This window comes from Cynara cardunculus (assembly GCF_001531365.2).
Source record: "Cynara cardunculus var. scolymus isolate 2C chromosome LG 12, CcrdV1, whole genome shotgun sequence".
In the NCBI taxonomy this organism is placed as follows: Eukaryota; Viridiplantae; Streptophyta; class Magnoliopsida; order Asterales; family Asteraceae; genus Cynara; species Cynara cardunculus.
In genome coordinates this window covers 31,119,609-31,143,668 of record NC_037539.1, presented here as the reverse complement: position 1 = coordinate 31,143,668, position 24,060 = coordinate 31,119,609, and the positions used below count along the sequence as shown (strand labels likewise).

General features: G+C 36.1%; 2 protein-coding genes across 3 annotated transcripts in view; one reads left to right on the top strand and one right to left on the bottom strand.

Moving 5' to 3' along the window:
- Nucleotides 1–6,479: 6,479 nt before the first annotated feature.
- On the top strand, nt 6,480–10,121 carry LOC112522528 (protein trichome birefringence-like 38). The gene is made up of 5 exons (XM_025131717.1): nt 6,480–6,899; nt 7,493–7,664; nt 8,658–8,833; nt 8,918–9,076; nt 9,584–10,121. The coding sequence occupies exons 1-5, from the start codon at nt 6,541–6,543 to the stop codon at nt 9,867–9,869; spliced, it is 1,152 nt and encodes a 383-aa protein (XP_024987485.1). The 5' UTR covers nt 6,480–6,540; the 3' UTR covers nt 9,870–10,121.
- Nucleotides 9,759–24,060, bottom strand: part of LOC112522529 — a 16,291-nt gene continuing 1,989 nt past the window's right edge. Inside the window, exons 3-5 of one of the 2 annotated variants that reach the window (XM_025131719.1) lie at nt 13,326–13,437; nt 12,969–13,128; nt 9,759–9,825 (exon numbers count right to left, since the gene is read on the bottom strand). In XM_025131719.1, the coding sequence (XP_024987487.1) occupies nt 12,999–13,128; nt 13,326–13,437 (242 nt within the window). In that variant the 3' untranslated portion in view covers nt 9,759–9,825; nt 12,969–12,998. Of the gene's footprint in view, nt 9,826–12,719; nt 13,129–13,325; nt 13,438–24,060 lie in introns of those variants that run through there. The other variant, XM_025131718.1, reaches the window with a different exon arrangement.

Below are 24,060 nucleotides of genomic sequence, written 5' to 3'. Positions count from 1 at the left end.
AATGATGTTCTTATGGTAAAGTTTATGTATTAATGTTGTTGTTTTCATTGATGTTCTTATGGTAATGTTTATGTATTAATGGTTAATATTTATGTATTCGAAGTCAAACTACCATTTAGTATTCAAACAACAAACTTTTTGGATTACAAAATCATTTATTTACTTAAATCATAAGTATCAAATACATAGTCTTATGTAGTACCAAGTTGAGACGGAACATAATCGGTTGTTCGATTAACGACTACTTGAAGTTCCAAGCGTCGACCTAGGAGCTGGCATCGGACTTGGATATTTATAACGAAAATGTCCATTCTAGTGACATCGATTACAAGTTTTCACTATCAGTTTCACGTCTTTGACTTTGATTTGGTCAACCACCAAATTTAATCCGCAAATTAAACATGCTCACAGTTAATTAACTGGACTAACATATTTTCAACTTGACACAACTAGTCATTCTCTCTTACATATTTTACAAATAGACCCATTTTTCGTATGTCACATGTGTAAAAATATGATCAGGAGTTGTTTATATTTCGTAGCATCTTTTCTTAGACAAGTTTATATACTATGCAAGACGTCAAAAAATTCAATAAAAAATTTTAATTCATAAAGTTAACATTTGATTGTTTTTAAATAAGAAAGAAAAATCTTATTTTCTATGATCATATCATTACACAAAATGTATACAACCAACATGGAAATTGTTGACCAAGTTTTCCAAAGCATTATTTTTCATATTTGGGTTATGACGCAAGTTGTATATAAAGCATCATCAAATAAACATCTCCAAGTAAATGATTTAAAATATATACACCGCATAAGATATGTGTGTAAATATATAAATAAATATCCAAAGTTAACTACTGAAATGTAATCGATGACAAAAAAAAAGTAACATACAAGTAACAAATTTATTTTTTTCCTAATCAAAACTGAATACATGTTTTATATAGGTGTATTACTATAAAATCGGCTTTATAGATCGTCATATATATATATATATATATATATATATTAGGGTGATCAAATATGTCATAGCATCATATCATAACACCTTTATACTATAATGCATAATTGTTTGATTCTATAGAGTTAAATCTTACAAACAGTCTATTATAATATATAGATATTTTTTATATCCTATAAAGTTGAATTTATTATACGCATAAAAGGTAAGATTTATAAACTTTAAGTTGTAAACCACTACTGATTATTACTTTGAACGTAAGTTTTAAGTCGATTTAAAATTAAATTATTGTATATTAGATATCGAATTCGATCAACAATCAAAATCATTGTCGCTATTTTCGTGTGTAAAGCATCTTATTATAAAAGGGGGTGACGAAAACGAGTGTTGATAATTATCTACAAAAAAGCACAAACAAAGACTAAACTTTAGTTAAGTTGCAATTATGTGGAGTATTAAATGTATATAGTCTCGCTCTCGTCTATGGCATGACAATAATTGTATTAGTTGGGGCTGCGTTTATGCAATAACTAATAATACAATAATAAAAGAAACATAAATACTTTTATTTATTATTTGATGAGTGTGTAAAAAGTGGGTATTGCTTTTAAATGACTTTTGAAGGTGAAATGGGAACTAATTTGGTGTTATAATTATATATTTACTTAGTTTTGAAATTTGATTCATGAATAATAAGGTAGTTTTTAGATAATCTAATTCAGATAATTTTTTAATAATATTTAGTCGTTCTTTTCATGTTTTTTCATTTATATTTTTTTAGATAATCTAAGAATGTGAGACGATGATGAATCAAGGAAAAAGGGTTTGTGTGGAATGTAAATAGGAGTTCAGCTAGAGAAAGCATTGGTGGCCACATGAGGATTCATGTTCAAGCTGTCAATCGAAACACTTATTTGAAACCCTCGAAAACGGCTAAGTTTAATAAATCTAGTCAAGATTTAAACAATGGCGATCATGGAAATATGAAGAAAGAACATCAACTGCTACAAAGAAAACCTAATTATAAGAAAGTGTGAATGATGAAGGTAATCCCATAAAACCCAAAATCCAACCTAAAATAACATGAACCCCGGCATCCGCAGGTCTTAAGGATTTCAAGTGAATTTCGGGTTCCAGCTTTTCTACCCGAAATCCAATGGGGTTTTGGGTTTTTTGGTATGATCTGATTCGACCCGTCCGTTGCTCACCTCTAATTGTGGTTGCCAACTTGTTTCAAATTTGGTCATTGTAGTTGTCACTTTATTTCACTTTTGGTCTTTTAAACTAACTCCATTAAAAAATGACATTAAATGGAAGGGTATTTAGGTCTTTCTACTATATTTCTTCTTTTTCCTATTCTATTTTATTAAAATCTTTCTATTTTATATCCCTACTCCCACCCAACCACCCTACCCCACTCCCCGAGTCCGGACATGATCTCGTGACCACCTTCTCTTGCCACCCCTCCCCCTCTAGTCATCTTCTCCTGCAACCCCTCCCGGACAGTTATCTTCTCCGGAGAACCTAACAAACCAAAAACCCCATTAAAAACCCAAAATCCTAAACAAATTAAAGAAACCAAAGATCATGAATAATTGGATACAACCGTAAAGAACGCATGGACCATTAAAATCAAAATCCAATACTTCAACAAGTGGCAACCCCATGTTTAGTGGCCAAAAACCAAGCCATTACCCCACCTTTTCTCCATAGTATTTCATCACGGGACCAAAACCCAGCGACCACCACCATCTTTTTCTAGAGCAAAAACCCTTTCCTGAACCTACAACTCCTCTAGATTGGCAATCGTCGGAGATGGACCAAAAATTGAAGAGTGGCACATAGACAAAGGTCACCACTTCCCATCTTTAGTATAGATTAAAGCTCCGATCAAAGCTTCCATTATCTTCTATGGTAAACAAACCTTTTTTTCTCCTTCATCAAGTCTATGAACATCTCTGGCAATCAACCACTACCCATTTTTTCTTCTTCGTCCATGTGATTGAATCAGTACTACACACCCATCCATATCTATACTACAGGCTTCAAATACTTCACTCACCATAATCTGATTATAATTAGCAGTTTTTACTACTAAAACATAATCTAAAGACAGGTTTTGCATGTGAACAACCAATAAATAAAGGAGAAATATAAGAATGATTGACACTAAAATCAAATAGTACTTTAGCACATAAGGAGTTTACCAAAAACGTACATGCCACTATTTCTGGTGTCTCCTTGGCCTCCCGAAGTCATGTGAAACTTACTCCCCTTAAGCTTTCAACTCATCGAGCTTCCAGGCTTCTTCCCTATTTCCTTGATCACCCCAAAGTAGTTTGATCCTTGACCTCTCAATTATAGACAATCAAGTTTGAGGTGATCCGATGAATTATATTGATGACAAAATCTTGTTACCCGACAGTTACTCACAATATGACCCGGTTTTCCATATTTATAACAATTCCTCAATGCTGAGTTACATTCACCCCGGTGCATTCTTTGACATCTCGGACATGGTCTCTCAACAAATCTTTGATTTGTAAGGTCATTAAATCTTGTAAACTTTGGCCTTCTAAAACCATTTAACAGACTGTCCCACTTTCTTTTCTCACTACCTCTTTCACCCAATTGTCGGTTCTTTTCTTTCTCTGTCATTTATGCAACATCAACAGTATACTAAAATGTAATCGGACTCATTGCCATAACCAGTTCTCTAACATAATATTTCAACCTCAAATATATCTTTCTAGCCTGTGAGCTTCAGTGCATATATAAACTTCTGCAAATCGAGACTTTTCTAAGAATCTCACAATGTATTCTTGAACAGTCATATTTTCATGTTCTAACCTCATAAACTCTTCCTCTAACTGTCTTATCGCTGCTTTTGGACAAAACTGGTCTTTGAGTTAATCTGAAAAATCCTTCCAAGACATAGTCTTGGCAATATTAGACCCTTTGTAAAGACATCATGATATCCCCCTAGAATAGAGCATCAAATTTTAGTACTGTCACAAAAAAAAAAATCCCTATTCCTTATTCAAACATTTACTGACATCAAAAGTCATTTCCATCTCTCTCAACCAACACATAGCTTTAAAAGGATCCCGCTCACCAAAATAAGTCAGGGGTTTACAAGCCAAAAACATTTTATAATCACCCTTTGTAACAATGGTAGTAGGTGTAGGGATGGGTTGACTACCCGAGTGAGTAGTAGTTGGTCCATTCACTTCGGTTATAGTAATTTCGGTCTCAGTATTTTAAAGTACCCCAACAAAGATTTCAGAGTATCTTGAAGCTTACCTAACTCGATCCAAATCCTTTCATTTGACATACTTGGGATTCGGAGCCCGACCCTGACCTCTAGCTCAACCTCTACCTCGGCCATTGGCTAAGCTTTCATGAACTAAGGCATATGGTTTAATTTGTAATCCAAGATTTACACCTCTAGCTCGTCCCCGGCCTCTTCATTGACATTGGGTCCTGACAGTTATTATAGTTTTGGGATTAATTTTAGGCTCACGGATTCCCCTAACATGACCTCGGTCTCTACCATGGGGATGATCTTCCCGGATTATTTTTGGGCGGATGATCTACCCCATCCAAGGTAACTGAATCATTTCTAACCGGGCGAGAAGGACTTGTCATATAATAAATCACAGAATAAATACACTTTAGTCACATATAACCAAACATAATAAGGTATTCAAGTACAAACATGCACCTGTAAACTAACAAATACATTGGTCAAATGTAATTACCTTACATGTCATTCTTTCTGCCTATTATATTCAATATCATGTGGGTTCTAAACATGGCGGGACATATTATCATGCGGGTTCTAAACATGGTGGAACATATTATCATGCAATAAAATCAACTAGTTTATGTCTAGGCATCAAACTAAATAACTAAATCCCTTAAACTCAGGCACTAATACTAACTATAACGGCCCTCAATTCCACATAGCATATAACATATCCCTGACTTACAGACTTTTTTAACTGGAGTTAGTCAAAGGGACCAAAAGTGAACAAAATGGCAACCACATTGACCGAAAGTGTAATTAGTTTAAAATATTGATGAGACTTGATAATGAGTGGCAACCATAGGAACCAAAAATGTAATTTACTCTATCTTTTATGTTATAATTGAGTAATTTTTTTTTATCATGTTCTTTAGTTTATCAGATAATTTATTTTTATTAAATATATGATTAATTTATCAACTAACAACAAACTTATCAACTAGTAGTAGACACAACCTTAGAGAAAGACCTGAAAAATATATTTAAAATACAATATTTATGTATTTGAAATTGAAATTGATAGATTTTTGGATAAGAAAATGTGAATTAGTCCAAAGAATAATAGAAATCAGAAAATAATAAATGGCAGTCAATTAAATCATTGATTGGACCATTAATTTAAGTCCAAAAAATAATAGAAATCACATGCAACGACTCCATTGGTTACAAAACATTATCATACATATCAATAATCCAATCAAATTAATATGTTTAAGAAACCCAAACAATTGTTCCTTCACACCCTACAACTGTTGTCGCACGGGACTTTCTACAATCCAAAACACTATATATTACTTTAAATAATTAAATCAAATTAATTAACATAATATAAAATAAAATTAGTTATATATGTAAAGGAAGGTTTATATGTTTAATAAATTAGTTTACACATATATTAATTCATCTATAAAACAATGAAATTAGTTTCATGGTTGACAGTTTCTACCCGTTTCTAATTTTTTGATTAAGGAGTCGTTTACCTAAACACTTTTTCAGTAAGCGCTTACCGGTAAAATTCAACAATATTATTTACCTTACCTAACAAGACTTTAGTTCGTCAAAACGACATTATATGTAAAAATCTCCTCGGTAAGTGCTAACTGAGTAGGAGCCATCACTTTCACTTTTCGGGTAATGTTTTTGCTCTTACCGGGTAAGATTCTTGGTCGTTGTCATAGTCATCCAATAATGTATTGTGACTTAGTAAATGCTTACTTGGGTAAGTGTTTGGTAAACGACCCTAAATACTTATTTCTTAATTAAAGTAAAGTTTGTTTTGATTTTATTGTTAACAAATTAATTTACAATATTTTTATTTATGTTTTACACGCCCGCGAACATTGCTTTTTCCATAGAAAAGCTCTTTTTAGGGTAAAATATTAGAAAAACACAACCACTCATTACTCATGTTACAAACACAATAATAGAATCCAGCTTACAACCAAAATTTTATAAATCAAATTTGGTGGCTCCAACCATGTGAAACCAAAGTATTATATATATATATATACATATATATATATATATATTATAAATTGTAATAATGTTTATATAAAATTATGATATTTAATTTAGAATTATAAATTTAATTTATGTATGTTTTTTGTTTTCTTCTGTTTATTTATAAGGAAATGAAATATATATGTTTTGAAAGCAAGCCCTTTTATCCAGATATAAATAGGAGAGACCAAAGAGCAGAAGGACAGCTTTTTTCTACACACCATTTCTTGATCAACCTCTTCACCAAAACCCAATAAAGATCATGGATTTTGGGTATCAAAATAAGATCTTTTATCTTCTTCTTCTTCTCCTTCTTGAATTGCAGGTGTTGGTGGTTGTAAGTTTGGGTAGAACACAAGTGCTCTCATTAACAACACATGGCACAAGTAGTAATGTAAGTAGTTCATTAAGGGGAAGAAGAAGTGGAAGCCATGGAAGAGGTAGGAAATTGGTGGGTTGTGATTTATACAGAGGGAGATGGATTGCAGATAATTCTTATCCACTCTATGCAGCTTCAAGTTGTCCCTTTATTAGTTCTGAGTTTGATTGCCTTAAACATGGCCGTTCAGATACTCAGTATCTCAAGTATGTTTGGAAACCTGATTCTTGCAACCTCCCCAGGTACTACATTCTCTCTCTCTCTCTCTCTCCCTCTCTATATATATATATATATATATATATATATGTATGTATATACCTGCAAGTCTTGAATTGATGGGGTGTTTGTGAGCAAAGGATGGATCTTTATGTTTTTTGTGGAGAGAAGAGTTGAAGGCATGATGTTGTTGTGTCTAAGGACCAAATTTGCTTTGGGGGTTGTTTGTTAATTAGTTGTTCAACTTCTTTTGAACAGATGAGTCTATAAGGACCTGTGCTTATATGTCATTATCAACATTTCAATTCAATTCTGTTTTAATTTACAACCTATCTTCAATCTTACACAACTTCCCTTTAATTATCCATATTTATTGCACATCAAAAGCTAAAAAAAATATATGAAAAATCCCTTATTTTTCTATTAATTTAAAACACAATATATATAAACTATTCTTGGATAAAATTTACTCCTTTTTTCTTGTTTCATATAAAATCCACATTTTATAAACTATTAGTCAACAACATGGATTTTTAGCTTATATAAGCAATTGTTGAGGTTTATGGGTTTTCTTTTATATATATATAGTAGTGTATATATAAAAAATTGCACTGTGTAGGTTTAATGGGGTGGATTTGTTGAATAAATGGAGAGGGAAGAAGGTTATGTTTGTGGGTGACTCACTGAGTTTGAATCAGTGGGAATCGTTGGCTTGTTTGCTCCATGCGTCGGTGCCCAATTCCAAGACCACGTTTCAGCACAGAGACGTTCTTACCACCCTCACTTTTCAGGTCTCTCTTCCTCCCCCTTTCATTTCTTTTTCATTCTTTTTATGCCATACACCTTTTCCTTTACAAACTTCTTAATTCCTATAAACCCATTTCAAACGTACATATCACTATTTTGTATGTAAAAGATAACATCCTTAAACCTTTTTAAACATAAACACTTCAAAATATATATATATATATATATAGAGGTTTATTCAAGGAAAAACTGATTATATATATATATATATATATATGTATATGTGTATATAGGGCCAAAAAGCCCCACCGACGGATGCAAAAAGCATGGGTGGTGGGTAGAGGTGGTGGATGTCAACTATATACACAATTTTGTGTGTGTTTATTTGTATTTGGCACTTACTCTCTAAACTTTTAATATTCTTTCAAAATCTATTTTTAAATGGTTTTCTTATACGTTAATTCCGTCTTTATTTGATAATAAAATGCTTCCATATCTATTGAAAACCTTCATTTTCGGTTCACCTTATGGTTGTTAACGGTTTACTACTTCCAACTTTTACGGGTTCCGTCAATCTTTTATGACAAAAAAGGGTTTGGTTCGTTATTATAGGTTATGCCAATCTTTTATAACCAAAAATTCGGTTCAATTTAAACGTACACAACAATATATATATACATATTTGAACCAGATACGATAATCAGTCAAAGATCGAATACCAGAAATGAAATAAAAAAAATCGAAAGCATGTTCCCAATGTGGAAAGTGATGAAAAAAGTGATTCCCTTTCTTGTGATGTATCATGAGCTGCAGTTTTGGATTTTTGTTCTGGGCATGACATGTGACCAACCTCAACATTGTTAAAACTTGCACAAAACATCAAAAAAGTGACACCCATTTTCTATTACTATTTTTATATTTATTGATGTATTTTTTCATAATTTAATTGAATTTATAGATTCAATTGAATTGAAATGAAGAATAACATTGAATCGGGTTTTAGTCGTTTAACCGACTGTATAACGTTATATATACAGGATTACGATGTGACGATCTACTTGTATCGCACACCATATTTGGTAGACATCGTGAAACAAAGCATCGGAAGGGTTTTGTTATTGGATTCTATTCAAGGAGGCGATGCATGGAAAGGGATGGACGTGCTCGTGTTCAACTCATGGCATTGGTGGACCCACACTGGAAACTTACAACCGTATGATTCTTTATCGTATTTCATAATTATGTTTTTAGGTGTTATTACTCGTAGATTATACCTCATTTTTGGTTTTTATGCCAGATTTGATTACATAAAAGATGGATCAACCATATCGAAAGATATGGACCGTCTAGCGGCCTATTACAAGGGCATGACGACATGGGCAAGATGGGTTGAACTTAATGTGGACCCTTCGAAGACTAAAGTGTTCTTTCAAGGGATCTCTCCGACACATTACATGTAAGTACACCCGATATTAACTCATAATCATTACAACAGATATGATATAAGTCGTAAAGCCCTAAAGATTCTGTGTCATATGTAGTGAATTATAAAGTCCTGCATCAGCTAGACTTGAACTTTTTCTACTTTAGTATATTTTGCCTCAAAAGCTCTTTTGGAGAGCAATCCAGTAAGGTTCCACATTTTCTCACATGGTATTAAAGCCAACTTCTACCTCCAAAACATTTGTGTTCCTCTAACCTCTTTTGGAAGGGCATGTTGGAGACTCACATTGGAAAAACTACATTTTTACTTCAATATATGTTGGAACTTCTCTTTTTTTTTCAAGGCTCTTTTGGAGAGTAATCTAATAGAGCCTCATGTGGAGGGCTGTGTTAGAGTCTCGCATCTGAAGGACTTTGACTTTTCTACTTCAAATTATGTTGGAACTTCTTTTCTCTCCTCAAGGGTTCTTTTAAAGAATAATCTAAATAAATTTTATAATGAATCGTTTTGCGTAATTAGGGGGAAGGAATGGGGATCATCGTCAAGGAACTGTTATGGAGAGCTACAACCGGTAGAAGGATCATCATACCCTGCAGGCTTACCTGAGGCTCAAATCGTTCTAAACAAAGTCCTAAGTAGCATAAAGAAATCAGTCACCTTGCTCGATATCACAACACTATCTCAGTTGCGGAAAGATGCACATCCTTCATCTTATAGTGACTCAGGTGTCGACTGCAGCCATTGGTGTGTGCCCGGGTTACCCGATACATGGAACCAACTCATGTATGCTTCTTTCGCCAATTGACAGATCAATAAACGATTATACAAAATGAATACATTTGTAAGTGGAGATATGGAAAATGGTTCATTTGTAAAGCTTAAGAACAAGATTTGCAATAAACCATAAAATAGAATGATAGATTGTGCAATATAAAAAGAGTGTTTGATTTTTTTATATGTTTTCAAATCAATTAATTGCACTTCTTTTCTGAATTAAAGTTGACATGAAATTACTTGTTTCTCCTCATCATAATATTGTAATGTACGGTTAATGATATTGATATTGAAATCAATCAAGTTATTATTCCAATCGTTTCATCACCCCTATTTATAACGGTTATTGTTTAGTTCGAGTTTAATCAATGTTCTAAATGGCGTAAGGCGTTGCTTCGTCAAGCCTCAAGCCTTAGAAGCCACAACAAGGTCATGACATTTTTCATAGTGTGACTTATGGCAACAAATCATATATATATATATATATATATATATAGAGGCATATTCAAGGGAGAACTAAGTTGTTTGTGGTAACTGTGAGAACCAATCTCAGCCACAAATCAATAAATAAATTAGGAAATTTATAATTTTGGTAATTTTTAATTAAAATTTTAATGCAAGGACATTTTAGGTATTTTCTCTCMTCKCTCCTCTCTTCTCTCTCCGTCCCCGTCTTCCGGCCACCGTCCTCCGGCCACCGTCCTCCGGCCTCCGGCCACCAGCCTCCGGTTATACCACAGTGTGATACTCAAACACATATAAGATGCATTGTGATACCACTGTGTTACATATCCGATCGACCACACAAACGACCACATTGTGATACCCAATCACATATATGATGTATTGTGATACCACTGTGGTATCACCGGAGGACGGTGGCCGGAGGATGGTGGTCGGAGGCCGGGGGACGGAGAGAGAAGAGAGGAGATAGAAGAGAGGAGAGAAAATACCTAAAATACCCTTGCATTAAAATTTTAATTAAAAATTACCAAAATTAAAAATTTCCTATTTATCTATTGATTTGTGGCTGAGATTGGTTCTCACGGTTACCACAAACTAATTAGTTCTCATTTGATTAAGCCCCTATATATATATATATATATATATATATATATATATAGGGTTGGGTTCACGTGAGACCAAAGGTTTTTTGTGAGACCCGTAAGACCAATTTATGTTCATTGATCAACATTATAAACTTATGATCTAATGGTCTAAAGTTGCAAGGTGGCAATTTTATAATTATTGAGAAGTCTCGTGGCGTTTATGAATGTTCAGATCTGACGATTGTAAATTTAATCCAAGGGTTGAGAATTGGTCTTACGGGTCTCACGAAAAACCATTGGTCTCACATGATCCCAAGTCTATATATATATATATATATATATATATATATATATATATATGTTCACACACACATGATTTTTTTTTATTAACCTGGATATTCAACCAGCTATGCGAGCCGACTAATCTCAGGGCGACAACCTGTTTTGCATATAGCCCGGAGTCACCGCATTTGAACCTCCGTGACCACAAGGGGATTTTTATTCCTCCTTGGATTTGAACCTGAGACCTCTTGGTACTTTTGACCTTTGAAGTCAAGCTTAAACCAATCAGACACCACCCTTATAGTTTTAAATATGTGAATACACGTGTGTCGTGAAAATGATAATTAAAATGAAAAAGAAGTGATGCAATGTGTGGAGTTAAAATGTGACAACTGAATACTGAAAAAGGGCGCAGGTAGAATGGTCCACAGCTAGTTGTGGTCTCGTTTAGTGTTAGACCCATGTGAAGATGGATTGAACAAGACAAAGAGTTTGGAGAATTGTGTCCAAGTACAATCATTTTTATTATTTAGTAATTGGCTAAAAACACACCTATTATTTGCTAAATGCACATATCATTCTTATTCCTTACCCACATAATAATAATAATAATAATAATAATAATAATAATAATAATAATAATAATAATAATAATAATAATAAAACTAAGAGTTTTTTTTAATGAACCATAAACCCTAGATCCTAAATCCTAAACCTCATAATCAACCTACGTTTTTTTACATACCAAATAATCCTGATTTGACCCAAAAGGGGATTCATTTAACACCACCCAGATAACTTGTCACGAGTCTACACTACCCCAAAGGAAGTGTAAGCAAGAAATCAAGAATGATGTTTGTTTGTGATGAAAAACTCAGTATGATTGTCCAAAAAGCCAGTAAAAATGTGGACATTACAGAATATAAGGACATTGTTATGAACCAACTTAAGAGGGTGAAACCAACACAATAACAGAAAGGAAGTGATCGGCCAGATTGTCTTCAATCACGGTAAATGGATAGAAAACTGAAGACAACGATAGGAACTCTAGCGATTCGAGAGTGCTAGTCTCTCCCGAAAGAACCCACTAATTTCTGCGTGCCTCTCCTACAACCAGACCCACTAATTTATACTACTAGCATCCTAGGATTATTCTAGATATGACCCAAAGGCCCCTTCTGCTAACAGAATAATTCCCCAAAAATACTAAAACACCCCTTTCAACCTCTTCTAGAATCTATAAGGTGCTAATGGGCCTGGGTCAATGCATGACAAACATGCATGCTTCTCAAGTCAAGTAAAACCCAAATTAAACAAACCCAATATATCCCATTCAAAAATAGGACAGGGAGAGGTGAGTCTGACATCTACCCCCAAGAGGGTAGACCAGCTGTTTTTGAGAAGAACCCCAGCTTGTGATTTCAAGTTAATCAAGTAGGCTGCCCAAATAAAGGAGAATTCACATGCCAATAGAAAATCACAAGTTTCAGTTTGAAAACGACCGTTATTATTCCTCAAAACTGGAAAACCGGATCATTCAGCACACCATATAGAATTAAGGATGGATACCTTTTATCAACATAATTTATGGTCATAAAACAGAAAATCAGATTTACTTTTACATAGATATCCTAAGCCAGAATAAACGAGGATCGTGTATGGGATTAGCAAGCCAATCATATATTTAGATATTCCCATGAAAAGGAAGCTTCCTGAAGAGTTAAAATTAACCATATAGTATGGTCCAGATACTGATGTACCAACCAACTATTTTATCTGTCAGTGAAGAAAATGCTGACCTGAAGCAGACTCTGGATAAAAACCGCAACTCAGTATCCAACATATACAGCTGCATTGACTATGTAACAATTATCATCTGTGTCTCCCATTTCTTCCACATGAACACCGCTCGAGCATATCAGTCCACCATCCACTACTTCAACGTTCTCAATTTTCCCACTATCAAATCGTAAGAAATTAAGAAACAAGACCCGTTAGTATAACATCAGCAGCTGATGTGTTTTCTAATCCTACTAAAGCCTCACAACAGTCGAGGTTATACTATACGGGCATGATTGTTATCGCAGGTCACAAGAAACCGCAAGTAGTTGTGGATCGACTGTCAGAAGTTAAGAACAGTAGTTGAAGAGACTTACTAAGGGAAAACGGACTTCACTTTCTCAATATCCAAGGTAGGTTGAAGGGGTCGAGGAACTCCAAGTTTTATCTGTAGTTTCATTTGATCAAATGAAACACCAGGTATGGAGCCTGCAAGAATTTTTACATTTACACAAAAGCAAGAACAAAGTCAGAAATTAAATCTGCGAAATCTGTTACAGAAGAAATTAGGCGGAAACAAGAAACAACCATGACTTAAATAGGCATTATATGTGTGGTGACAAATCTGAATTTGGAATCACCAGAGCAAAGGATTTGCTATTTTTATGTCATGACTGCGTATAGGATTTCTTTGCAGAGATGTTGCAGGAACTACAAGAACAAGCTTCGTCTTTGCGTTTACAACTAAGGACAATCCCAAGTTTAACAGTCAAATTCTAGAAGGTTGATCAAGGTGAGTGAAGGTTGCTAAAAATGGTGCATCAGGATGCACACAAATTGTTTTGTATGAATTACTAGATGATATCGATTTAGACCATCCCAAATGGCCGATGACACTAAAATCACCAGCAAATAGGACCCGATGCACCTTTATTACCACTACCAAGCCTTAGGATCCACTTGTGCCAGTCTCCTCAGTATTCCAATTAGTTTTAGAAACCCACAAAGACCTCTATCATATATCACATCCATAATTATCAGCCTTACCTCATATGAATCATATGTTTACACGACAACCATTGATAATAGGAATAGAGTAGAGGTGATCATTTGCGGGCTTGGGCCGGACTCATGCCGGGCCTAACCTATTTTTTGTTTAAATGACCTAATACTGCAAACTCAAACCTTTTTGTGGGCTTGACAACTTGCCCTTACCTGCCCTATAAATGGGTCGGCTTGCCCACAAGCTAACAAAGCTAAAATGTATTTTATTTTATTTTATTTTTTACGAAGAACTTCTTATACCCTGAGTCAAATGGTTAATGTTGGTATGCATTGGTAGGAAAGTACAATCCATTAGTGCAGTGGTACAACTAGGTAGTGTGTGGAAGTATGTCGGCGGGTGTTTAGCATAAATAGGGGGCTGTGAAAGTAGGAGGGCATTGATCAATTTTGTGTCTGCGTTTTGGGCGAAAGCTTTGGGAGAGTGCTCAGCCTATCAAAAGCCTTGAAACCTACCTATAATCATCCGATTTCTTCTGTTTAATTTCTTTTCAAATAGCAATCGGTTTACTGTGAGTGCTTCGATTTTACAGCTAATTGGTTGGTGTACAATAGAACCTACACAAAATCACAAGCTAATGTATAAAACCATTCAAAATACACAATTTTCTTTTCAACTTAAAACAAAACATAGCACATATATAACTTAAGAAATTGTGAGATTAAGGATTGAGGCCGTCAAATTAGGTAGCCCAATGTCTTAAGGATTGATACAGTATTACAGTGTATATAGGGGACTGGGAGTCAAGAGAGTCAGAATCTATGAGGGTAATTTCGAGATTTGAGGGAAATAACTCTGTAGGTATATGCAAGTTAAAAGTATATGGAAAATGGGAACTGGGACTTGGGAGGCCGTGATGTACACTGACCAATTAACAGTAAAATCGAAGCACTCACAGTAAATCAATTGCTATTTGAAAAGAAATTGAACAGAAGAAATCGAATGATTACATATAGGTTTATCGGCTTTTGAACGGCTAAGCACTCTCCCAAGGCTTTCGCCCAAAAACACAGACACAAAAGTAATCGATGCCCTCCTACTTTCACAGCCCCCTATTTCTGCTAAACACCCACCACCTTACTACCACGCGCTACCTAGTTGTACCCACTGCACCAATAGATAAACCTCCTTTGATAAACCACTTTCTGATAAACCTCCTTTGAGGTTTACGTATAGAAGAAGAAATCAGGTTTGAGTAGTGCAACTGCTGTTTCTTTGTTTTGAATAAGGGAGGGTAGTTTGGTAATTGTTTTCTTGATTAAATAGGAAGTGTCTGGTAGAAGTCGGAGTATTTTGTTTGGTATTTTCTGTTGAGTTTGTTTGGAGCGTAAGCTCAGGGAGAGAACCCAGACCTCTCGAAAGTCTGGGAATTGTACTGTTCACGTATCAAAATAGATTGGCCAACAGTCTCCTCCAGATTCGTTCTAATTGAAGCTGTCCTATCACAATGAATCGTTCCCTGTATGTTTCCGCCTACGATTTGAGTTAGTGATTACGTATTCAATTAGCGATTCAAGCTAGGGTATAACAAATTGGTATCAGAGCTCGTTACGATCAGCAATGACGAATGTGACAACAAGAAGCGCAAACAATCGAATTGAAGACCTGGAGAGCAGCGTGGGTTCAATTGAAAGGAGCCTGGAAAGAACCGTACAGCAAATTGAAGAAATGTGAAACGAATTTGCAAATCAAACGAATGTCTCAAATTCGTCGGACGAGGAAGCTGCTGGACGGTTCGATCGAAGCGACAGAAGTCGTAATCAAGGGAGTCGATTCTTAGCTACGAAAGGACGCAAATTAGAGATTCCGGTATTTGATGGCAGAGATCCAGATGGTTGGATTTTAAGAGCTGAAAGATATTTTATGTTGAACCAGTTGAGTCAAGAAGAGAAGATTGATGTGTCGTTTATTTCATTTGAAGGAGATGCATTGAAGTGGTTTCAATGGGAACACAAACGACATCCAATTACCAGATGGGAAGATTTGAAACACTTGTTGTTACGACAATTCAGATCATTAACAGCAGGTTCGTTGTCTGAACAATTTTTGTCGGTAAAGCAGGAAGGGTCGATCGAAGATTACAAAAGGAAATTCGTTGAATTCGCGGCGCCTTTGGATGGGATTCCGGAACAAGTTTTCTTAAGTCAGTTCATTAATGGATTGGAGGAATCCATTAAAGTGGAATTAAGACTTATRGATCCATTAACTCTCAGTGAAGCAATGGAGATAGCCATGAAGATCGAATTGAAGAACAAGRTATTAGCAAAAGAAARAAATATGGGGTATAGCAARARGACARGTACGTTTTTTCATTCYAATGCGGATTTGAGAAGCAATGTTTCTAATCATTCCTCTAATAGTGTCGGTARTTCTGTTAATTCACCRACAWTTACAAATAAATCGGTTCCCGGTTTTCGRCGTTYGTCTGATCWAGAGGTACAACAAAGAAGATCRTTGGGTTTGTGTTATCRTTGTGATGAGAAATRCGCACCGGGTYATAAGTGTAAAAAGAARGAGATGAATGTGTTGTTAGTTCAGGAGGATTCATTCGATGATACYGAACCGGAGACGGAGGAAAGAATYTTTAATGMGGCKGARGTAACGGATAAAGTGGAGGTGCATTTAAATTCGGTRGTGGGTYTGACTAATCCAAAAACGATGAAGATGGAAGGAAGAATTGGAGGACAAAARGTTGTAGTATTAATTGATAGCRGTGCAACGCATAATTTCATATCCTACGATCTAGTGAAAAGACAGAAGTTAAAAGTGGAAGCTACAGGAGAATACACTATTACTTTGGGTTCCGGAAATATGGAGAAGGGAAATGGCATTTGTAAAGGGATAACGTTGTTTTTACCAGAAGTCGAGATAAGGGAAGATTTTCTTCCTTTGGGTTTGGGTAATAGTAACGTGATCTTAGGGATGCAGTGGTTGGAGTCTTTGGGGGCAACGTATGTTAACTGGAAGTTACAAGTGATGAAATTCACTTGTGGGGATAAATCGGTCACCTTAAAGGGTGATCCATCTTTGGGACGTTCGATGGTGTCGTTGAAAGCTATCGGAAAGGTGATCAACCAGGAAGGACAGGGCGTGTTGGTGGAATTGGGTACTTGTTCGGTATTCTCGGAGGAAATTGCAAAATCAAATGTGGTTTTGGATCCATTACTAAGAGAATTCGAATCGGTTTTTAACATGCCGCGGGGTTTACCACCGGAAAGAGGTAGGGAGCATGGTATTGTGTTAAAAGAAGGGACTGAAATGATTAATGTTCGGCCGTATCGTTATCCTCATTATCAGAAAGATGAAATCGAGAAGTTGGTGAAAGAAATGCTCGAGGCGGGAGTTATTCAACCGAGTATGAATCCTTTTTCCAGTCCGGTATTGTTGGTCAAGAAAAAAGACGGAAGTTGGCGGTTTTGTATCGATTATCGAGCCTTGAACAAAGTGACCATTGTTGATAAGTTTCCAATTCCGGTGATTGAAGAGCTTTTGGATGAATTGTACGGAGCAACCGTATTTTCCAAACTCGATTTAAAATCGGGTTACCATCAAATTCGAATGAAAGAGGAGGACGTTTATAAGACAACTTTTCGAACCCATCAAGGACATTACGAGTTTTTGGTAATGCCCTTTGGTTTGGTGAACGCTCCGGCAACATTTCAGGGATTAATGAATGAGGTTTTCAAGAATTATTTACGGAAGTTTGTATTGGTTTTTTTAATGACATTCTAGTTTATAGTAAAACAATTGAAAAACATCATGTGCATTTACGGAAGGTGTTGGAGGTCTTTTGTCAACATCAGTTGTTTGCAAACAAAAAGAAATGCGAATTCGGTCGTGATCGTTTGGGGTATTTGGGTCATATAATTTCAGCAAAAGGAGTAGAAGTTGACCCATCAAAAATTGCTGCAGTTTTGGATTGGGTGGAACCGAAGTCGGTAACTGAATTGAGAGGGTTTTTGGGGTTGTCCGATTATTATAGAAAGTTCATAAAAGGGTACGGTACTCTAGCCAAACCTCTCATCGACCTCTTGAAAAAGAATCAATTTCATTGGACTACGGAAGCTCAACGGGCGTTTGACGAATTGAAGAAAATGTTATCTGCAACTCCGGTGCTACGCCTTCCTGATTTTTCTAAAGATTTCGTAGTGGAGACGGAGGCATCGGGATATGGTCTGGGAGCGGTTCTTATGCAAGATGAACAACCGATCGCTTACTTTAGTCAAGCTCTGGGACTAAGGGCGAAACAGAAATCCGTTTATGAGAAAGAATTAATGGCTATTGTGTTGGCTATWAAAAAATGGAGACCGTATTTGTTGGGAAAAAAGTTTTTAGTACGCACCGACCAACAAAGTCTTCGTTTTTTGTTAGAGCAACGGGTGGTGGAACCAGAGTATCAGAAGTGGGTTAGTAAACTACTGGGTTACGATTTTTCAATTGTCTATAAACCGGGTAGTTTCAATCAAGCTGCGGACGCGCTTTCTCGTAAGATCAATTCGGTAGAATTGGCCAATATGGCTAATTTTCGGTGGAGAAATTGGGACGACTTGAAAGAAGAAATTGTTGGTGATAGTTTTCAGAACCGCATTAAAGACGACCTAACGGTTGTTGGTAGGGCCGAGCACAAAGGGTTCGAGATTCAACAGGAGTTGTTATTATATAAGAGTCGTTTGGTTATTCCTCATTTATCCAAAATGATCCCGTTAATTTTTGATGAATTTCATGGGTCTCCTATTGGCGGGCATACAGGGGAAGATCGGACGTATCAACGTATTTCAGCGGAAATCTTTTGGGTGGGAATGAAGAAAGATATAGCTGAAATGGTAAAAAATTGTGAGGTTTGTCAGAGGAATAAAAATCTTAGTGGCTGTCCGGCGGGTCTCTTGCAACCGTTATCYTTGCCGGAGAAAGTATGGGACGASATTTCTATGGATTTCATTGAAGGCCTACCCCRATCAAACGRTATGAGTTCGATTATGGTAGTGGTAGACAKGCTYAGTAAATACGCYCATTTTGTTGGGTTAAAACACCCTTTTAATGCTCAAACGGTGGYCGAGGCATTCGTAAAAGATGYAGTAAGATTGCATGGGGTTCCTCAATCKGTGGTTTCGGATCGAGACAAGGTGTTTCTYAGTCAATTTTGGAAGGAGTTGTTCCGTTTGCAAGGAACGAAATTGAAGTTCAGTTCGGCGTACCATCCACAGTCAGACGGACRGACCGAGGTAGTGAACCGTTGCYTGGAGCAATAYTTGAGATGTTGGGTGTCATCYACACCTAAACAATGGAGCAAATGGCTTCCATGGGCTGAACTCTCGTATAATACCTCCTTTCATACGTCCCTTAAAGTGTCTCCTTTTAAGGTATTGTATGGAAGAGATCCYCCTSCTCTACTCCGTTATAAAGCAAATTCATCGAGGGTACAATCGGTAGATCAAGAGTTGACTGATAGAGAAGAAATGCTTGATGAAGTGAAATTGCACTTGCTTAAAGCTCAATTTCGTATGAAACAATATGCTAATTTGAAGAGAAAAGAAGTGGACTTTGTGGTAGGAGATTGGGTCTTCTTGAAGTTGCGTCCTTACAGACGGAAATCGCTGGTGATGGGGAATAGTCCTAAACTTCTTGCTCGTTTTTATGGACCGTATAAAGTGCTGGAAAAGATTGGGAATGTAGCGTATCGCTTGGATCTACCGAGTTCAGCGAAGATTCATCCAGTTTTTCACGTTTCTCAATTAAAGAAGGCTGTGGGAAGTTGTATTTCGACGCACGATTTTCCAACCCAGATTTCTGAAGAGTTGGTATTATAGGCTGTTCCCGAAGACATTTTGGATGTGCGACCCTTATTGAATGGTGACGTGGGTCAATTTGAAGTTTTGGTAAAATGGCAAGGAATGTCGGATTTTGAAGCTTCTTGGGAGAATCTTGAAGCAGTTCTTCAGCAATTCCGAGTTGTCACCTTGAGGACAAGGTGAAATTTTTGGGGGGGAGTATTGATAAACCTCCTTTGAGGGTTTTACGTATAGAAGAAGAAATCAGGTTTGAGTAGTGCAACTACTGTTTCTTTGTTTTGAATAAGGGAGGGTAGTTTGGTAATTGTTTTCTTGCTTAAATAGGAAGTGTCTGGTAGAAGTCGGAGTATTCTGTTTGGTATTTTCTGTTGAGTTTGTTTGGAGCGTAAGCTCAGGGAGAGAACCCAGACCTCTCGAAAGTCTGGGAATTGTACTGTTCACATATCAAAATAGATTGGCCGACAATCTCCTCCAGATTCGTTCTAATTGAAGCTGTCCTATCACAATGAATCATTCCCTGTATGTTTCCGCCTACGATTTGAGTTAGTGATTACGTATTCAATTAGCGATTCAAGCTAGGGTATAACACTTTCCTATCAAAGCATACCAACATTAACCATTTGACTCACGGTACAACAGCCTGTCACCAAAGGACCCCAGGCCCACGTATACGACTTCTTTTAATTAGAAAAAGTTATTGATCACAAATTTTTTAATTAATTATAAAAATATAAACAGGTTACGCGATCCTGTCCCAAAAAAATTTGCATCGCGTATGTCTACCAATTAATCTTATCTAGCTCACAACCCCCCCCCCCAAAAAAAATGGATGCCCTATAACGGAATCATATTTGGGATTTAGAACAACTTCCTCCTAGAAAACAAATGGTGGGTCGTAAATGGGTGTTCACAGTAGAGCTTAATCCTAACAAGTCACTGCATTTGAAAGCTCGGTTGCAAAAAGCTACTCCAAGACTGATGGGATGACTAACAAGGTCATCTCCCTGATAGCCAAGATGTCGATTGTTCAAATTTCTATAGTCTTTGCCAGGCCATTAACTGGTTGGACATCAGGAATGTCTTCCTTAACAACATTCTTGAGCAGGAGGTGTATGTGGAACATCCACTTCGGTTTGTTATTGAGGAGGCCTCAAAGGGAGGTTTACGGCGTTCATTATATGGTCTCAACTATGAAGCAGTCCCCTAGAGTAGGGTTTGGACTTCTTTCATAAGTTCTCCTAGTGTTCGATATGACATAGAGTTCCCAAGATTATTATGTGTTCTTTCAACATCATCGAGATAGATGAATCATACTAGTGGCATATTTGGATGGCATTATAATAGAAGTTTCAATGTCACCACAAAGGATTCTTCCATCTCAACACAATTATGTTCCTGATATGCTTGCTTATTGAGTGGGTGTACTACGATGCAAATTAATGCTCCCTATGGGAACATCTTGCAGATGATGGAAAACATATGAAGGTTCTAAAGCAATACAGGAGACTAGTCGGGAAGTACAATTATCTAACAGTTACTCAAACGCATATAATATTCCCCATTAGTGTTTTGAGTAGGGGTGTACACGAGTTAGGTTGGGCGGTTTACGGCATTTTTACAACCCAACCGTATTATGGCGGTTTGGAAAAATCTCAAGCCAACCCAAAAAGTATCATATTAGGTTTCATCCTAAAAAGTATCATATTATGACGCTTATACATTTTAGACATTCTATAAACCTAATGTTCTTGTAGTGAAATGCTATAAGTACTAGCATTTTCTTTCCACCAAAGTACAACATCAAATGAGAGAGTCTTTGGATTGATAGATTCATCAACCAAATACCTCTCAACATTATTCATATTCTCCGGCATATCCACTGTTATTGCTGCAAAAAACGGTTTCAATAATTTTCTCCTATTAGATTCTTTGCCATCATTCTTTGGTGGTGAATCTCTTTTGGTAACGTATAAATTTAGCTAAAAAGAAATACAAACATAAACTCAACAAACGTTATATAAAATTTTACACATTATTATTAATATATATAATAATAGACTAGTATTTATTAGCGGCAGGTTGGCGGGTTGGGTTGAGCTAGGCTAACCCAATTTCAACCCTCTTAATTGACGGTTTGGCGGTTTAGCAGGTTGGGTTTGATTGGGTTGTTAGGCGGGTTGAACGGTTTATAGTGTTTTGTACACCCCTAGGTTTGGGTTTGTTCATCTTCCTGCATCTTCGCCGTTGTTCTAACCCTTTCAAAAGCAATTAGCAGTGATCATTGAATAAGTTTCTTCAGTTTGAGTTGGGTTAAAACCAAGGAATGTATTTGCGCCATCACCATCTTCAAATAAGTATTTTCTACAGTAGCACTCTTTTCCAATCAAGAAGGTGGGTCCATTCACTAAAGAAGGAGATGGTAGAATATCTTATTTCTCTAAAGAAGGTGTTGTTGGTATGGCGGCCCTATTTCCAGGTCAGGGTAGTGTGTTTTGTCCAAAGGTTCTCTCGTTTTTTCGGAACACAAAAACAACACAGTGCCTCCCGATCAAATGTATCACTCCACCCAATGCAAATTAAAAATAGACTAATTACCAACTTGCAAATATTCTCACTAAGCCATAAGGTAAGGCTCAAATATATTTTATTTGCAACTAGTCGGGCATATCAACATCTTTAGTTGATTTTCTGAAGTTCTAGATTTATTTTATTTTTCAATGTTCTATATTTAGTTGATTCTTTTGAGTTCTATTGTTGATGCTGGCTTTGAAACATGATTATCTACCTAGTGAAATTATTGTCGAATATCTAGCATGGGAGGAGCAAACTCTTCTTCATGATCAAAACTCCAACCAAAATAATGTAAAAGAGAGGTTGGTCGTCAACTTGGATTGATGCCCAGCCTCTCCTAGTTCCATTTACCATAGTAGATTTCTAGCATCATCAAGTACATCATTCAAATGCAAATACTATTAAATTTCCTTTCTGACATTTGTCCGATCATTGGAAATAACTATAATTAACTATATGCCCTATATGACTCCATCTGCGAAAAGTCAAGTAAATACGGAACTCGATAACTAACAAAGCAGGGAATATTTCCTTGTAAACTAACGGCAAATCACTGCTAATTATTGGACCAGGACCTTACACAAGGACAAGTCGAGCAAATTTCTAAACTCAAAAAATGAATTAAGGTTATTACCGCATACTAATTTGGATAGGCAAGAACAGGATTATATATCACCCTGCAGACTACAGTTCTGTTTCAAGGGATATTTTCTATCAAAATTATGTTTGTCTTTTAACCCTGTTTAACACGACCATCCTTTGCACGCTAATCAGCCATAAAAGTTATGACTCTAGTGGCACAACTCCAATACATCATAGCTCCTCAGATTTTGCAAGGGTCGGGAAGAGAAGTATTTGTACATGTGAGAAGGAACTCTTCTTCTACATATATTTCCTTGAATAAAAAATGCAAATCCCTTTGCTTAAGAATCTACATTAGATGAAATAAGCATCATGCCACAACGAAATGATTGAAGGTTTAATTATAATCAAGCTAGTTGTAGGGCTATTCGTACATGTCATACATGCTAAGCTTTTGGAGATTAAACTGTAAATGGCGATGGTTTTACCTAATTGTTTAACTTACTACATGCATGAACATACCAAGATAAAATGCTTATCAACAAACTTCAATCACATTATATGCAAGTGAGTCGGATGAACAACAATCTGCTTTTAAAATAATGTGACAGTGATACTCTAGTTATAAGATTGACATAGAACATGCAAAGTTACATCACAAGAAGGACAACAGGTAGCGATTACAGTTACATCTCTCCAAGACAACTTATTTAGAATAAGACATCTCCTCTAGACTCTAGTAGTTGCTTCAATCAATTTTCCGCGTGCCACAAATACTAAAAGATCCTTTTACCGCTTTGAGTTGCAAATCACAAGTTACTGTTAAAATATTCTTCATTGGAATATAAATTCATTTTATCATCAAACAGTTCAGGATACAGAGTTTGAAAGAATATTATAAAGGGAAAATTGCACCAAAATGGAACCAACTTTCATCTAATTCCTATTTTGGGGAACCAACTTTCAAAATCGTCATTTTGGGGAACCAACTTGCACCTGATTCCTATTTTGGGGAACCAACTTGCACCTGATTCCTATTTTGGGGAACCAACTTTCAAAATCGTCATTTTGAGGAACCAACTTGCACCTGATTCCTATTTTGGGGAA

What these genes read in the sequence shown, in the direction of transcription:
- LOC112522528 (XM_025131717.1), top strand. Translation starts at nt 6,541, where the DNA reads ATGGATTTTGGGTATCAAAATAAGATCTTTTATCTTCTTCTTCTTCTC. An exon ending in GATTCTTGCAACCTCCCCAG is followed by an intron (nt 6,900 to 7,492) that starts GTACTACATTCT and finishes TGCACTGTGTAG; the next exon opens with GTTTAATGGGGTGGATTTGT. An exon ending in ATCTCTCCGACACATTACAT is followed by an intron (nt 9,077 to 9,583) that starts GTAAGTACACCC and finishes TTGCGTAATTAG; the next exon opens with GGGGAAGGAATGGGGATCAT.